We start from the raw sequence: 18018 nt of genomic DNA, 5'->3' as shown, positions 1-18018 counted from the left end.
TGCACAAATTGCGTGGTTTACTTTAAGACGCCACAATGTCTATGACAGGTCGCGAACATCTGTCCCTTGTACCTGGGACTGATGGGGCTTTTCTCCGGCACGCCAGATGCCCAGCCATGTCCAGAGAATGAGCTGTGTGAAAATATAATGGTAAAATTAGCAAACCGTGCTTGTATACCTGCTGCTGAGGTACATCCATCGCTTTGGAACTTTCAGTCATCCGAGGCTCCGAAAGACCATCCGTCTGCGGAAAGGTAACATTTAGATATCAGTTCAGAATGAACAAGTGTCTTGTCAGAGAAAGATTGATCACACTGAAGAAGATATTTGCCATATTCTCTTTATATAGTTACACATGATTCCCACAAGGCAGGGGACAGAATCTTTCTCGGACTCTCCATTAAATCATTCAGAAATATAGACCATTGCAGACTCCACAATATTTTGTCTTTGCTTATCGTTCCTGCTCATTTCAATGGCAGGAAGTAGAGCTAATTAAAAGTAGGTATCAAACACCTGTTTTAGAAAATTTACATTGAACTTCATTCCATCTAAAAAGCACATTTTGAGGATACTCAAAACTCAAGATCACTATGGTGATGAGTATTGCATATGAGGGCCAGTTGTAGCTCAGTGGCAGCATGCTTGCCTTCTGAATCAGAAGATTGTAGATTCAAATCCCACTCCAGAGACTTGAATATAAAATCTAGGCTCATGTTTCAGTATAGCACTGAGGGAATACTGTGCTGTTAGAGGCACTGTCTTTCAGATGTGATCTTAAAATGAGGCCTCCTTGCTCTTGCAGAGCGATGCAAAAGATCCCACGGCACAATTAAAGTAAGAGTAGGGGAGGTCTTCCTGGATAATATTTATCCATCAACCAACATTATTAAAACAGATTATCGGATTGTTATCACACTGCTGTCTGCAAAGTAGCTGCTGCATTTCCTGCATTATAACACTAACTACACTTCAAAAATACTTGGCCATAACTGTATTGGGATATCCTGAGAGTATGAAAGGTACTATATAAATGCAGGTTCTTTTAAAAATGTTTTATGAGAACCATTGAGGAATGGCATGCCAAAATATTATGACAGCGCCTTAAAACGGAATTGCTGGCAAAACCTGTTTTTATGAGTTGCAAACCTCAGTGCTATCATCCAACTTTTAAAATGACTAATTAAAGGGCACTCAGTCACCAACTGTGAAATGCACACCTGTTTCTTCTCTGCTTTCCTTTTTTTCCCTTCCACTATCTTCCACCTTTCCTCCTCTGCCCATCTCCTTTCTTCTTCTCCTCTACTCTTCTGTTCTTTTCTGTGCCTCTCCTTCAGCTCTGGCTTTTTCTTCTCACATTCCTGCTGTTTTCGCAGCTCTTGTTCCTTCCTGTGGTGCTGTGCAAGTCAGTGCAGAAATGACAATTGTCAGAAAACCCGAGACCAGTCAATTTATTTTACAGTCAGATATTAGAATTCAGTGGAAAATAAAACATCATGGATCTCCCACATGTAGACCAACTCAATGGGGGGTAATTTGGACTTTGGGCAATAGTGTAAGATAGGCAATAACAATTCAGCTGCCTCTTATACATCTCTCCCGATTGATGTCAATGCAAATGATGCTTTGGAGAGAGGTATAACATGCAGCTAAATGAATATCATCTGTTTTACACCATTGCCCACTGCCAAAATTACCCCAGGAATGCTATCTGTGCACTAGTAAGGGGGAAAACCACGTGCAATGTCTTGCCTGAACAATGGAGAAGGAAGCTTAATATACAGGATAACTGGAGTGCTAGCAGATTGATTATGACAGCTTAACAAATCTATGTAGAGTAAAAGAATTTCCTTCTTGTACTTCTACCTTAATAACAATGAGAAAAGTCACTTCACAATCGCAACATACCTACCGCAAATAGACACTTATTATAGGACCCAAAATGTGAGACTTTGCTCCCAGACCTGCTCATTTGAGGTGCGGTGTAGAAAGTTGATGCTTAATTATGATGATGAGAAAATGGGGAGCACCACAATTAAAATGCATGTAGCTCCACACCCGATATTCCTGTTGACGAACTTTCTGCATTAGAGGCAGTTTCTCAGAATTTTGGAGTTTGAAAAATAAACAAATGAATTTCTACATTAAACCCATTGCTTCCAAGATGATATGGTACTTGCATTAAGGTATGACTTTACAAAATCAGGTATTGTATGACATTTGGAGTTCAAAAGAACTTAAGAAAATAAGGGATAAAGGAAAATTGCTTAAGGCTTTAAACCCCTTGCACTTTGATTGAGATGTCCTGGTCAATGTTGCAGATAAGCATTTCGTTCCTATTTCTTCAGATGTAAGCAAAATATCCCTGTTTTCACAACTCCAGGTCCTCATCACATTGACCCTACACTTGGCCCTCTTTCCCTTGTAAAAGCTTAACTTAGCAGGACAATTGGCTTGTCAACAACTTCAGAATTTTTTAAAGAATGGGTAAACACCGTTAGATCCAAATAAACCTTTTTTTTGCAGGTCAGTCTTATGCACTGAACAGATTTGTCCTCTGTCCTAAAATGTAGCCATTTTTTTGTTCATTCATGGGATGTGGACATCGCTGGCAAGACCAGCTTTAATTGCCCATCCCTAATTGCCCTTGAGAAGGTGCCCTTGAACCACTGCAATACGTATGGCGTAGGTCCATCAACAGTGCTGATAGGGAGGGAGTTCCAGGATTATGAGCCAGCGACAGTGAAAGAACGGTGATATAGTCCCAAGTCAGGATGGTGTGTGGCTTGGAGGGGAACTTGCAGGTGGCGGTGTGTCCATGCATCTGCTGCCCTTGTCCTTTTAGATGGTAGATATCATGGGTTTGGAAGGTGCTGTCAAAGGAGCCTTGGCGAGTTTCTACAGTGCATCTTGTAGATGGTACACATGGCTGCCACTGTGCATGGGGGTGGAGGGAATTAATGTTTAAGGTGGTGGATGGGGTGTCAGGTGGGCTACTTTGTCTTGGATAGTGTTGAGTTTTTTGAGCGTTGTTGGAACCACACTCATCCATGCAAGTGGAGAGTATTTCATCACAATCCTGACTTGTGCCTTGTAGATGGTGGACAAGCTTTGGGGAATCAAGAGGTGAGTTACTCACCGCAGAATTGCTCTTGTAGCCACCACAGTTGGAGATTCTACTCTCCACTATCAGATTGTTCTGATATCATAACTTGTTAGTTATGCAACAGAAAAATATCCCATCAAAATCAAACTGCTGAGGAGACAGTCCACTTCACCCAGGACCAGTTTCTGCTGTATGATACTGCAGCGACTTGCCTTCCCTTCACATGAGCCCCAGTCTTTCCTCACCAGGGATGAACCGGTCCCCATCACTGAGCAGCCCTCACACTAATATCAAGAACAGAATAACTATATATGACCCTCACTCCATATCATGGCCTGAGAGCTTGTAAACCTCTTGTATACTTAAAGCAATGTTTAAAATGACTATTTTTTCAAGAAAATTAAAAATATTTTTGATGTTTTCTGTGTTTTATTTCCCTTTTGAAGATGTTTCTGTCTTAAAGTCCAATGGACATTGAACTAGTAATCCAGAGGCCCAGGCTAATGCCCTGGGGACATGCGAACACAGGAGCAGGAGTAGGCCATTCAGCCCATCGAGCCTGCTCCGCCATTCAATATGATCATGGCTGACCATCCACTTCAGTGCCTTTTTCCCACACTATCCCCATATCCCTTTCTGTCATTGGTATTTAGAAATCTGTCAATCTCTGCTTTAAACATACTCAATGACTGAGCTTCCACAGCCCTCTGGGGTAGAGTATTCCAAAGATTCACAAACCTCTGAGTAAAGAAATTTCTCCTCATCTCTGTCCTAAGTGGCTTCCCCCTTATTTTGAAATTGTGTCCCCTGGTTCTAGACTCCCCAACCAGGGAAACATCTTACCTGCATCTACCCTGTCTATCGCTTTAAGTATTTTGGAGGTTTCAATGAGATCATCCCTCATTCTTCGAAACTCTAGAGAATACCAGCCCAGTTTCCCCAATCGCTCTTCATAGGACAGTCCTGCCATCCCGGGAACAAGTCTGGTGAACCTTCATTGCACTCCCTCTATGGGAATAATATCCTTCCTAAGGTAAGATGACCAAAACTGCACACAGTACTCCAAGTGCGATCAAACCAAGGTTCTATACAATTGAAGCAAGACTTCACTACTCCTGTACTCAAATCCTCTTGTGATAAAGACTAACATACCATTAGCCTTCTTTATTGCTTGCTGCACCTGTATGTTAGCTTTCAGTGACTTATTGATGAGAACACCCAGGTACATCTACACTTTCTAATCTCTTACCATTTAAGAAATACTCTGCACATCTACTCCTCCTACCAAAATGGATAACCTCACATTTTTCCACAGAATATTCCATCTGACACATTCTTGCCCACTCACTAAATGTGTCCAAATCGCCTTGAAGCCACTGTGCATCTTCCTCACAAAACACATTCCCACCTAGTTTTGTGTCATCTGTGAACTTAGAAATATTATATTTGGTTCCCACATCCAAATCATCGATATATATTATGAACAGCTGAGGCCCAATTACTGATCCTTGTGGTACCCCACTAGTCACAGCCTGCCAACGTGAGAATGACCCGTTGATTCCTACTGTCTGTTTTCTGCCTGTTAACCAATCCTTAATCCATGCCAGTATATTATCTCCTATCCATGTGCCTTAATTTTGCTAACCAACCTCCTGTGGGGGACTTTATCAAAAGCCTTCTGAAAATTCAAGTTTACCACATCCACCGACTCCCTTTATCAATTCTGTTAGTAACATCCTCAAAAAACTCCAACAAGCTCGTCAAACATAAATCCTATTTGTAAATCTATGTTGACTATGCCCAATCAGATCATTAGTACCCAAGAGTCCGTTTATCACATCCTTTAGAATAGATTCTAACATTTTCCCTACTACTGATGTAAGGCTAACAGGTATGTAGTTCCCTGTTTTCTCTCTCCCTCCCTTCTTAAATAGTGGGTGACATTTGCTACATTCCAATCTGCAGGACCCATTACAGAATCTGTAGAATTTTGAAACATGATCACCAATGAATCCACTATCTCCATAGTTACCTCTTTCAACTCTCTGGGATGTAGAATATCAGGTCCTGGGGATTTATTAACCTTCAGCACCATTAATTTCTGCAATACAACCTTCTTACTTATACTAATTTCCATCAATTCCTCATTCTCCCTAGTCCCTTGGATCTCTTATTCTGGGAGATTCCTTGTATCTTCCTCAGTGAAGACAAACACAAAGTAAACATTTAGCTTCTCTGCCATTTCTCTATTTCCCATTATAATTTCTCCTGACTTTGCCTGTAATGGACCCATCTTTGTTTTAGCCAAATGTTTTCTTTTTATGTTTCTATAGAAGCTTTTATAGTCTGTTTTTATGTTTTTTGCTAGTTTAATGGGTTCATAGACATGGGTTCAAATCCCATCATGGCAGCTGATGGAATTTAAATTCAATTACTTACTAAATTCAATTAATTAATAAATCTGGAATTGAAAGCTGATCTCAGTAATGGTGCCATCTATCAGCAATTGTTGTAAAAACGCATCTGATTCACTCATTTCCTTTAGGGAAGGAAATCTGCTGTCCTTACCTGGTCTGACCTACACGTGACTCCAGATCCACAGCAATGTGGCTGACTCTTCACTGCCCTCTGAAATGGCCTAGCAAGCCACTCAGTTGTCAAGGGCAATTAGGGATGGGCAACAAATGCTGGCCTTGCCAGCAACGTCCACATCCCACAAAAAGAAATATAAACATGCAGAAACAGTTAATGGTAATTGGACTCAATGCGGGGCAAGGATCTTTTGGGCTTCTTGTTTTATATCTGTGCTGCAAATGAGCCAACGTTGGGAAGGAAAAGTTCTGAATCTAGACGTGAGAATGTATTGCAAAGCCCCAGATTACATTAAATTACATAGGATATACTGCACAGAAACAGGCCATCAGCCCAAGCAGACCATGCCAGCGTTTATGCTCCATGATTGGCAGCAACGATGAAACAAAAAAAAGTGATCTCTCTCACGGGGTGACACGCAGGGACAAACCCGAATGGCAAAATTTCAAAAAGAAAACCCTTACCTCTTCCAGCCATCTCCTTTGCTCCTTCTGCTGATTGATCCGCTTCTGCCGCTCAGCCAGTAGTTGCTGCTTGTACTTCTCCTGCTCCCGCAGTTGCTGCTGGAGCATCTGCTGTTGTTGCTGGGATGTCGAGTGGTTTGTGTTCTCCTGCTGCAGCCGCAGAAACTCTCGTCGAAGAGTTGATTCTCCAGGTTGATTAACAATGGAGCTGAGTGGAGAGCACGGAGCAGGTTATCCAGATGGCGATGGAACAGAGTAGCAAACGTTATGGATGTAATGAAAACTTTGGGGTGGGGGATTGTGAAGCTGAACAAAGCCAGTGGGAGCTCCACTTTCTGCCAAACAGCTCCAATAATTGGAGAGTTGTTGTCAAATTTAGCTACTTTTGATACTGAATTTTCTCTTGCAGTTGCACAGGTAATTTTACCTGTAATTGGATTTAGCAGGGAATGTGTTGACTGTTGTATTTCAGCTACAAAAGCAATTTTGTGGCAGATGCATGATTTACCATGTGTGGTGATAAATTAGGGCATGACCACTTCAGGCAAAACAGAGTTTAAATATTTCACTGAGAATAACATTAGCATAAAAAAGCAGTCAGATGAAATAACTTATATCAATGACGATTTTAGCTGTAACTGTATGTAGAACATTTTCCTTTCTTTGATTGAAGGACCTGTCTCACTCTTTCCCTCACTGCTGCCGCACCAGAATGGAAATTTACATGAAAAGGGGGAAAAAATGTGCAGGGCTATGGAGAAAGAATGGGGGTTGGGGGGGGTGGGGAGGGCAGTGGTGGGGGGGAGTGGGATAAATTGGAGAGCTCTTTCAAAGGGCCTGTGCAGGCATAATGGTCTGAATGGCCTCCTTCTACACTGTAAGATACTATGATTCAGTCTGCACCTAGCTGACTGCGACTTGTGTCTTAAACTTACTTCTGTTTCGGGCTCTTGCTGAACAACTGGTAAATTAATCAAGTGAGCAGCCAAACCAAACAGAGCAGAAAAGGCCCAGCTTTTATACCTGGTCTGTAGTAAATTTGTTGACTTGAGTGACTCTGGATTAGGGAGAGGAAAGTCTCATTTCTCCAGCAACCCCTGCTGGAAGTGGACTTGTGCACATGTTGCCTGAGGGCAGAATTGGGCTCAGCTGTACTGCCCCATGCAGTTGAATAGCCTGACAACACTTGGGTGAGGTACTTGAAGGGGCCTTGTGCCTGTGGAACTGCCTCCCTCAAAGCTATCACCTTCAGGAATGGGAGAAAATTGGCAGGAAGTAAAAGTGTAATTAAATTTCTGAACTCATCAAGATGATAGTAATGAGGGATGGGGAATATAACATTTTTTCCAAGTCAAGTCGATCAAAGTTAAATGAAGAGTATAGCTCTCCACATAAGGTAAATGCACCTTCACATTACCAAAATGCGCCATAATTTTAAAAATGTCTTTTTAATGCCCTCTTTGTCTTCTGTGCTCCAATGGAGATAATCCTAGTACCTCAAGTTTCTCATCATAGCTCCTGCTTCCCAATCCTGGCAGCATCCTGGTGAATCTACATTGTATACTCTCTACGGCTTTAATGGCCTTTCGATAATGGGCTGCCCAAAACTGCACAAAGTGCTCAGTGGCCTAACCATTGGTTCATGCAATTTTATGATTATTACTTTATGCCCCCATTTTACAAACCCAAAACACCATTCGCCTTTCTATGATTTTATCTACTTACTTGAACTCTCACTCTAATTATGCCTTTGAACCCTCAGGGCTCTTTGCTCATGAACCTCTTTCAGGGTCTTTCCATTGAGCATCTGCTCCCCTTCTTTGCTTTGCCTCCCTCCAATCCACATTAAATTGCATCTGCCATCAGTTTGCCCATTCCGCTATGTCATCCTGAAGGCTTTTACAGTCCTCCTTGCTGTTTGCCAAATCTCCTATTTTTGTGCAGTCAGCAAAGCTTGAGATAGTCGTCATGTACGCCCCCACCTGCCAAAAATTGCTGCTGGGAAGAAAAGAGGACCTATCACAAGGAATTGCCAGGCCCCTTGCTAGAAATACCTTTTTTGCATACCAATAGACAGTGTTGGAACAAAGGATGCAGTCCCTGCTTCCCCAAAACACAGAAGACCTGGTCATACCAGTTTAGTCACATGACTAACTAGTGGTTGGATATTTTTAAATTTGAACTTGCCAAAGAGTTTTAAAATTCAGAAAGCTGTTTGCTCCTGGACTGAAAAGACCTCGCTCCTGTCTGTTCCTATTTCTTTCTCACAGAACTAAAGACCCATTGAAGACACATTTGGGCGGCACAGTGGCGCAGTGGTTAGCACCGCAGCCTCACAGCTCCAGCGACCCGGGTTCAATTCTGGGTACTGCCTGTGTGGAGTTTGCAAGTTCTCCCTGTGTCTGCGTGGGTTTTCTCCGGGTGCTCCGGTTTCCTCCCACAAGCCAAAAGACTTGCAGGTTTGGTAGGTAAATTGGCCATTATAAATTGTCCCTGGTATAGGTAGGCGGTAGGGAAATATAGGGACAGGTGGGGATGTGGTAGGAATATGGGATTAGTGTAGGATTAGTATAAATGGGTGGTTGATGGTCGGCACAGACTCGGTGGGCCGAAGGGCCTGTTTCAGTGCTGTATCTCTAAACTAAACTAAACTAAAACTAAACATGAACTCCAAGAGAGAAAAGTCTCCTACTGTGAACAATGTTTAATAAGAATACTGGGCCCCAACGAAAAACAAGACTACCTACAAAAGGACTATAGTGAGCTTGAAGCACAATAACAAGAAACTCTTCTGAGATTGCCTCAAACTTCTCTATTTTTTCTTCTGCTCTTTTATGTCTCTATTTGTATGTGCGTATCATGTATGCATACTAACGTGGTACGCAGTGTGTATTCATAGGTGTTAACCGAATTAGAGTTTAAGTTTTAATAAATTTCACTTTTCTTCTTTAAACCTAAGGAAGCCTGTTTGTGCTCACTTCTTTGCCTTATGATTGGAAAGTGGCGAACAAGGATTCACCAAGGGAGAGCTCAAAACACAGTGGGTTGAATTTTACGCTGCCCCAGGAGGTCGGATGTTGGCGTGGGGTGGCATAAAATTGAGCAGGATACTCCAGTAGGCCTACCCACCCCGCTCCCGCCTCTGGTCAACTTTACAGTGGTTAGTTGGTGGTGGAGGGGAAAGGCCCGCCCGCCTGAGGCCAATCAAGGCCTCTTAGTGGCCACTTAAGGGCCCTCGCCCTCCTCCATGGGTATTTTACCTGTGGCAAGCGGGCATGTTGGGGGCATGAAAGGCCGCCCAGCGATAACTGCCAGCCTTTTAGTGCGCCGGGGGGGTGGGGCCATGGCAATTGGGCACAGGGTATCTGATTGAGGGCTGCCCCCACACCCAACCCACCTCTGGGACCCAAGGTGGCCCCCTCCCCACCCCCCCCCCCAAACGACCACTCCAACCTCACCAGGGAAGGATCAATCTCCCTGGGGAGGTATGCCCAACTTACCTACACTCATGGCTCCATCTGGTCGGCTGGGCTGCAGTCCCAGCAGTAGCCACCACTCCCGGTGGCGCTGCTGGGACTAACAGCTGCCGGCCCGCTGATTGGCCAGCAGCTCAATTCAGCGGGACTTCCTCTCTCAAGCGGGTGGAAGTCCCACCTCGGAACAAATAAAGCCTGGGGACCCATAAAATGCGGGACGGATCCCTGGGCTAGGCTGAAGTGGGTTCGCCACTGAATTTTACGTCGGTGGTGAATTCCCATCTGCCTAAGGTAAAATCCAGCCCAGTGTATTTAAAAATTAAACTCCTTTACAATAAGACCAGGTGAAGGCTAAAAGGGATCCCCAGTCACCTTTCTCACCTGGTTGTAACATAGTGTTCCTTGCACCCAGGTCCAAATCACCTATATGTGCCAAGATTAAAAGTGGACCCGGCAATGGCCCCTGGCTATACCACTTCCAATTCCTCTCCAATCTGAGTAATGCCCATTTACTCTAACTCTTTGGGATATATTTTCAACTCATAGGTCTGTGCTGGCTCTTTTGAAGAAGTTACTTCCACTGCCCCCGCTCTTTCCCCAGGTCCCTGAAACTTTTTCTGCTCGAATTTATTTATCCAATGAATTTATCCAATTCCCTCTTGAAGGCTACTGTTGAATCTGTTTCTACCACCCCATCAGGCAGTGCATTCCAAATCCTAACCACTCGCTCTGTAAAAGTTTTTCCTCTTTTGCCAGCACCAGTGTAAAACTGGCATTGTGATGCCTGATTTTTCTAATGGCTACTCAGTCCACAATGGCAGTTTCATTGGCAAGGCTGCAAGTTGAAAACTTATCTGTTTTTCTCCTGTTTTGCAATTAACTTTCTAGCCGTGCTGTTACATTCCTTCTTATACTAGACGCCTGAACTTATCTAACAGTAATCCAACTTGTACCACAGATAAGACCTAAGGCTGCTTAACATCCATCAGAATTGATCCAATATGTTTTGCACTCACTGCATGCTGTTCTAAACTGCATCGTCAAACTTCAGAACACTGATATCATTGTTAAAACATCCTTCTTGAAGATTAAAGGAAAGTTCAATGTCACTGGTCAGAAAAAGACATATCCAAATCCAAATTGGACTAAGTTATTTATTTAACTGTGCTCAACTCTAACTGATGACCCAACCAAGCCGAGCCAGAGTAACCACATTAAATGCTAGTTTATATGTTATTTGAAGCCATGAATCAAACTCATGGGCCTGTAGGATGAACACTGGATGCTAGATCTGAGAATTCAAAATTCACCCCCAGGGCAACCTTTGAAATTTCAACAAATATTATTTAGAAAGTAAAGGTCTAAATGGGCAAGATAAGCAAAGGGATCCTGGAGTACAAATATACAATTAATTAAAAGTAACAACATAGGGTAACAAGGCCATTAAAAAAAAAGCAAACCAAGCACTGGGATTTATTCCAAGAGGGGTAGGATTGAAAAGTAGAGAAGTTATGCTAAATTCATTATGAACCTTGGTTAGACCACACTTGGAGTACTGTGTACAATTCTGGCTGCCATATGATATAAAGGATGTAGAGGCACTGCAGAGAGTGCAAAAAAGATTTGAACGCCAGGGTTGGGGCTGACCATGACTCATGGCCCTCCTTCCTTGGGCACTATGGCATTGGAAGGATGAATGAGAATGGACAGAGACTGCTGGAGTTGTGTACCTATCACAACCACTGCATCACCAACTCGTTCTTTCATACTAAACCCTGTCACCAGGTTTCATGGAGACACCCAAGATCACACTGTTGGCCCCAGCTGGACCTCATCGTCACAAGACTAGCCTCTTTAAACAACGTTCAAATCACACGCAGCTTCCACAGTGCGGACTGGGACACTGACCATTCCCTGGTGTGCGGCAAGGTTAGACTCAAACCAAAGAAGCTGCATCATTCCAAGCAGAAGGGCTGCCTGCGCATCAAGACTAACAGAATTTCTTATCCACAGCTGTTACATAAGTTTCTAAATTCACTTGAAAAAGCCCTTCAACACACTCCTACAGGGGATGCACAGACCAAATGGGCCCACATCAGAGACGCCATCTATGACACAGCAATGACCACCTTTGGCAAACGTGAGAAGCGGAATGCAGACCGGTTTCAATCTCACTTTGAAGAGCTGGAACCTGTCATAACCGCTAAGTGCATTGCACTGTTGTAGTAAAAGAAAGCCCCCAGCGAGTTAACACCCGTAGCACTTAAAGCAGCCAGAGCGCAGCACAAAGAACAGCCAGGCGCTGCACTAATGACTACTGGCAACACCTATGCAGTCATATTCAGCTGGCCTCCGACACCGGAAACATCAGAGGAATGTATGATGGCATTAAGAGAGCTTTTGGGCCAACCATCAGGAAGATCGCCCCCAACAAGTCTAAATCAGGGGACACGATCACTGACCAATGCAAGCAAATGGACCGCTGGGTGGAGTACTACCTAGAACTGTACTCCAGGGAAAATGTTGTCACTGAGACCGCCCTCAATGCAGCCCAGTCTTTGGCAGTCATGGATGAGCTGGACGTACAGCCATCAAAATCGGAACTCAGTGATGCCATTGATTCTCTAGCCAGTGGAAAAGCCTCTGGGAAGGACAGCATTACCCCTGAAATAATCAAGAGTGCCAAGCCTGCTATACTCTCAGCACTCCATGAACTGCTTTGCCTGGGATGAGGGAGCAGCACCACGGGACATGCGCGATGCCAATATCATCACCCTCTACAAGAACAAGGGTGACCGCGGTGACTACAACAACTACCGTGGAATCTCCCTGCTCAGCATAGTGGGGAAAGTCTTCGCTCGAGTTGTTTCAAACAGGCTCCAGAAGCTGTCTGAGCATGTCTACCCTGAGGCACAGTGTGGCTTTCGAGCAGATAGATCCACCATTGACATGCTGTTCTCCCTTCGCCAGCTACAGGAGAAATGCTGCGAACAACAGATGCCCCTCTACGTTGCTTTCATAAATCTCACCAAAGCCTTTGACCTCGTCAGAAGATGTGCTCTCTTCAAATTACTCGCAAAGATCAGATGTCCACCAAAGCTACTAAGTATCATCACCTCATTCCAGGACAATATGAGCTCGTCACTGGTATCAGACTCACCGGCCGTCCATGTCTCCGCTTATAGACGTCTGCAAATGCGACATGAAGTCCTGTGACATTGCTCACAAGTCGTGGGAGTCAGTTGCCAGTGAATGCCAGAGCTGGCGGACAGCCATAAAGGTGGGGCTAAAGAGTGGCGAGTCGAAGAGACTTAGCTGTTGGCAGGAAAAAAGACAGAAGCGCAAGGGGAGAGCCAACTGTGTAACAGCCCCGACAACCAATTTTATCTGCAACACCTGTGGAAGAGTCTGTCACTCTAGAATTGGCCTTTATAGCCACTCCAGGTACTGCTTCACAAACCACTGACCACCTCCAGGCGCTTACCCATTGTCTCTCAAGACAAGGAGGCCAAAGAAAGAAGAGGTTATACCTACCAGGAAAGGATGAGCAGGCTCGGTTTCTGTTCTCTTGAAAAGAAATAGCTGAGGGGTGACCTAATATAGGTCTTTAAAATTATGAAAGGTTTTGATAAAGTAAACACAGAGTGTTTCCACTTGTGGGGAAGAGCAAAAGTAAAGGCCATCAATACAAAATAGTCACCCAGAAATCAAAACAGGCATTCAGAAGACACCTCTTTACCCAGAGTGTAGTGAGAATGTGGAACTCGCTAGTACAGGGAGTGGTTAAAGTGAACAGTATAACTGCACTGAAGGGGAGCATATGAGGGAGGGAGAAGAGAATAGAGGATTGTGCTGCGAGAGTTAGATAAGGAAAGATGGGAGGAGGCTCGAGTGGAGCATCTACACCAACATGGACTTGTTGGACCGAATGGCTCGTTTCTGTGCTGTATATTCAATGTAATTCTACGTGTTGTCATCTGTTCAATTTGGAAAATCTAAAGCAAACTTACTTCATTGACTAATTTGGGAGAGGTGATTTAAGTTTAGGACAGTCACGAATAGGGACAAATCAGCTTCAGTAATCCAACCCAAAGACCAAAATCTTCAATGCTTTCAATGTGCCACAAAAGTACCTGAAGCATCATTTATAATGAACAGAGTTACCAGCAGTCTTCTGGGATCTTTGACACATTTTTGCTTTTCGAACCATTTTAATGTGATGCCATCCATTTCTCAGCACAAAACAGACGCTTACTGATGGAAGCTTTAGCCCCGATAGTGAGGTCAGGGATATGGTTACAAGGACGCAAGAGGGCACTGGCAAGCAAGAACCTGGTTTAAAGTGTGTCCACTTCAACGCCAGGAGCATCCGGAATAAGGTGGGTGAGCTTGCAGCATGGGTTGGTACCTGGGATCTCGATGTAGTGGCCATTTCGGAGACATGGGTAGAGCAGGGGCAGGAATGGATGTTGCAGGTTCCGGGATTTAGATGTTTCAGTAAGAACAGAGAAGATGGTAAAAGAGGGGGGGTGTGGCATTGTTAATCAAGGAGAGTATTACAGCGACAGAAAGGACGTTTGAGGACTCGTCTACTGAGGTAGTATGGGCCGAGGTTAGAAACAGGAGAGGTGAGGTCACCCTGTTGGGATTCTTTTATAGACCTCCAAATAGTTCCAGAGATGTAGAGGAAAGGATAGCGAAGATGATTCTCGACAGGGGCGAGAGTAACAGGGTAGTTGTTATGGGGGACTTTAACTTTCCAAATATCGACTGGAAATACTATAGTTCGAGTACTTTAGAGGGTCAGTTTTTGTCCAGTGTGTGCAGGAGGGTTTTCTGACACAGTATGTAGACAGGCCAACCAGGGGCGATGCCACATTGGATTTGGTACTGGGAAATGAACCCGGCCAGGTGTTAGATTTAGATGTAGGTGAGCACTTTGGTGATAGTGATCACAATTCGGTTAGGTTTACCTTAGCGATGGGCAGGGACAGGTATATACCGCAGGGCAAAAATTATAGCTGGGGGAAAGGAAATTATGATGCGATTAGGCAAGATTTAGGATGCGTAGGATGGGGAAGGAAACTGCAGGGGATGGGAACAATCGAAATGTGGAGCTTATTCAAGGAGCAGCTACTGCGTGTCCTTGATAAGTATGTACCTGTGAGGCAGGGAGGAAGTTGTCGAGCGAGGGAGCCGTGGTTTACTAAAGAAGTTGAAGCGCTTGTCAAGAGGAAGAAGAAGGCTTATGTTAGGATGAGACGTGAAGGCTCAGTTAGGAAAATTGGCTAGCTGAAAGAAGACAGAGGGTGGTGGTTGATGGCAAATGCTCATCCTGGAGTTTAGTTACTAGTGGTGTACCGCAAGGATCTGTTTTGGGGCCACTGCTGTTTGTCATTTTTATAAATGACCTGGAAGAGGGTGTAGAAGGGTGGGTTAGTAAATTTGCAGATGACACTAAGGTCGGTGGAGTTGTGGATAGTGCCGAAGGATGTTGTAGGGTACAGAGGGACATAGATAGGCTGCAGAGCTGGGCTGAGAGATGGCAAATGGAGTTTAATGCGGAAAAGTGTGAGGTGATTCACTTTGGAAGCAGTAACAGGAATGCAGAGTACTGGGCTAATGGGAAGATTCTTGGTAGTGTAGATGAACAGAGAGATCTTGGTATCCAGGTGCATAAATCCCTGAAGGTTGCTACCCAGGTTAATAGGGCTGTTAAGAAGGCATATGGTGTGTTAGCTTTTATTAGTAGGGGGATCGCGTTTCGGAGCCACGAGGTCATGCTGCAGCTGTACAAAACTCTGGTGAGACCGCACCTGGAGTATTGCGTGCAGTTCTGGTCACCGCATTATAGGAAGGATGTGGAAGCTATGGAAAGGGTGCAGAGGAGATTTACTAGGATGTTGCCTGGTATGGAGGGAAGGTCTTACGAGGAAAGGCTGAGGGACTTGAGGTTGTTTTCGTTGGAGAGAAGGAGGAAGAGAGGTGACTTAATAGAGACATATAAGATAATCAGAGGGTTAGATAGGGTGGATAGTGAGAGTGTTTTTCCTCGGATGGTGATGGCAAACACGAGGGGACATAGCTTCAAGTTGAGGGGTGATAGATATAGGACAGATGTGAGAGGTAGTTTCTTTACTCAGAGAGTAGTAAGGGCGTGGAACGCCCTGCCTGCAACAGTAGTAGACTCGCCAACTTTAAGGGCATTTAAGTGGTCATTGGATAGACATATGGATGAAAATGGAATAGTGTAGGTCAGATGGTTTCACAGGTTGGCGCAACATCGAGGGCCGAAGGGCCTGTGCTGCGCTGTAATGTTCTAATTCTAATTCTGATATTCACTGGAGTGGGGTTTTCAGAGTTTTAATTCTATGGAGCATATGTTTTCTTTTAGAAAACACAGCCCCTGCCCAGAAGCCAGCCAGATTGGATAGACCTTGGTGGCGGCGATGGTTCGGAGGTGCTTTTGCAGCATGGTTGTTCATCACTGGGGTGGGTAGTGAGCTGGAAGGATGGGAGGGGTCGTGGCAGAGTTAGAGTTTGCCGGGGGGGTTGTGGGGTCAGAACTGTGGGGGAAGTGGCAGTGATGGTGGGGCAAGATCATAGAGGTGGGAAGAGTCAGCTATCATGGGGGGTGGTTTACAGGTTAGCTTGGGAGGCCTGGAGGAAATATTCCTACTCTTCCTGGCCCACATGCAGCATTATAAAGAAAGACTTGCATTTATATAGCACCTTTCATGATCACCGAATATCTCAGAGCACTGTACAGACAATGAAGTACATTTTGAAGTGTAGCCCTATTGTAATGTAGGAAATGTGGCAGCAAATTTGTGCACAACAAGTTCCCACAAACAAGAATGTAATAATGTCCAGATAATCTGTTTTTGTGATGTTGATTGAGGATAAATATTGGCCAGGACACCAGTGAGAATTGCCCTGCTCTTCTTCAAAGAAGTGACAATGGACAGGGCCTCAGACAAATTGCAGCACCCCCTCCGTCCTACACTGGAATATCAGCCTTGATTTTGTGTTCAAGTCCTGAAGTGGGACTTGAACCCCTAACCTTATGACGCGGACGCAAGAGTGCTACCAACTGTCACAGCCAACACTCTTGCTTACTTTATCAAGCAGCCACCCTTGTCACAGCACCCCTTGGAGCAGGCTTTCAGCTACCCTTTCAAGAACACCCTGACGCAGATCCACACGGCCTGCATCCGGGCTCAGCAGCTGGACATGCTGGCCATGTGTGCGTATTAGCCCCCGTCCATGTAACAGAGCCTGGTCTCCAATTGCCTCGGCCATCCCTGCAAAGACCTTGTTTCGCTCAGACTGTGTGGTAGTCGGTGTGCAACGGCCACCCCACGTTGAAAGAACCCATGCACAGGCATCTTCCACCCCCTCAAAATGAACTTCGTGACCTGAAGTATCAGGATTGAACTATTCGGTCAACTAAGGACCCACAACTCTGGAGGGGAAGAAAGTCACCTTTGTTCCCGAGGGACTGCCTAAGAAGAAGAAGCTGACTTTATGGATCCATCCCTTCTTGCCTTCTTTTGCCTGGAAAGTTTCCTGAGGCCTGGCCAGTGTAGGTTAAAAATAGAAACCTTGTTAAAATGAAGGCATATTGCCTCCTTAAATGGTTTCAATATCTGGCCCACCTCCTGGAAGAGATTTGGCCATGCCCCCGCCCCCCATCCCAGTGGGCAGGTTTGAGGCTAGATGGGTTTCTGTTTAACATCTTAACCCACCCCCCCCCACCTGAACCAAACCCACTGTTCTGGAGGGTTAAAATTATCCCTTTTGAGTCTGGAACCCTGAATTTAGAGGCTGTGCTGTACTTGGTATAAAACATCAGAGGATATCAGATAGGAAAAAAGTTTCTTTTGACGTGACTCAACTAAAACTTTATCCATCTACAGGAGAGCTAAGAGGCAAATTTGATGTTTTTATCGTCATGTTGCTCAACAATCACAAATAATGGGCACGTTTACTGTCAATCACTTTTGGATAAATCTGTATTCTAGTGGTGGATAGCTGTGCTGATCAAGGTGAGCAACAATGGAACATTTGTTCCCCTTTGGTGCCCAGTTTCAGCGACAAGCATAGCCGAAAGGCAGCACAGAACAGATGGTGAGTAAAACCAGCCACCCTACATATCGCAGATTCAGAAGACCACTCTCACTCCTCCAAACAACTTCCCAAAAACCCGCCCACCCACCTGAGTTTTTTTTAGCGACACTATCAACTGAGTGTAATTTTACATACAACATCTCTTGCGTTGTGGGCCATGACCCAACAGGAACTGATTTAAGATTACCCAAACTCATTTCACACAGATTTACAGCAGTGAAGTAAGAAATCTTCCATCCCGTCACATCCC

General features: G+C 44.6%; 1 protein-coding gene across 7 annotated transcripts in view; it reads right to left on the bottom strand.

The window, feature by feature from the left end:
* The window catches only part of si:zfos-2326c3.2 (mitogen-activated protein kinase kinase kinase kinase 4), a 337746-nt gene that overhangs the window by 159440 nt on the left and 160288 nt on the right, over window positions 1-18018 (bottom strand). For all 7 annotated transcript variants that reach the window (XM_068047141.1, XM_068047135.1, XM_068047137.1 and 4 more), the window contains 3 exons: window positions 6163-6370; window positions 1221-1397; window positions 179-244 (listed from right to left, as the gene is read on the bottom strand). In XM_068047141.1, the coding sequence (XP_067903242.1) occupies window positions 179-244; window positions 1221-1397; window positions 6163-6370 (451 nt within the window). The remainder of the gene's footprint in view (window positions 1-178; window positions 245-1220; window positions 1398-6162; window positions 6371-18018) is intronic.

Source organism: Heterodontus francisci, chromosome 15 (assembly GCF_036365525.1).
Source record: "Heterodontus francisci isolate sHetFra1 chromosome 15, sHetFra1.hap1, whole genome shotgun sequence".
In the NCBI taxonomy this organism is placed as follows: domain Eukaryota; kingdom Metazoa; phylum Chordata; class Chondrichthyes; order Heterodontiformes; family Heterodontidae; genus Heterodontus; species Heterodontus francisci.
Note: the sequence above shows the minus strand (reverse complement) of the source record. Positions and strands in the feature narration are given on the sequence as shown.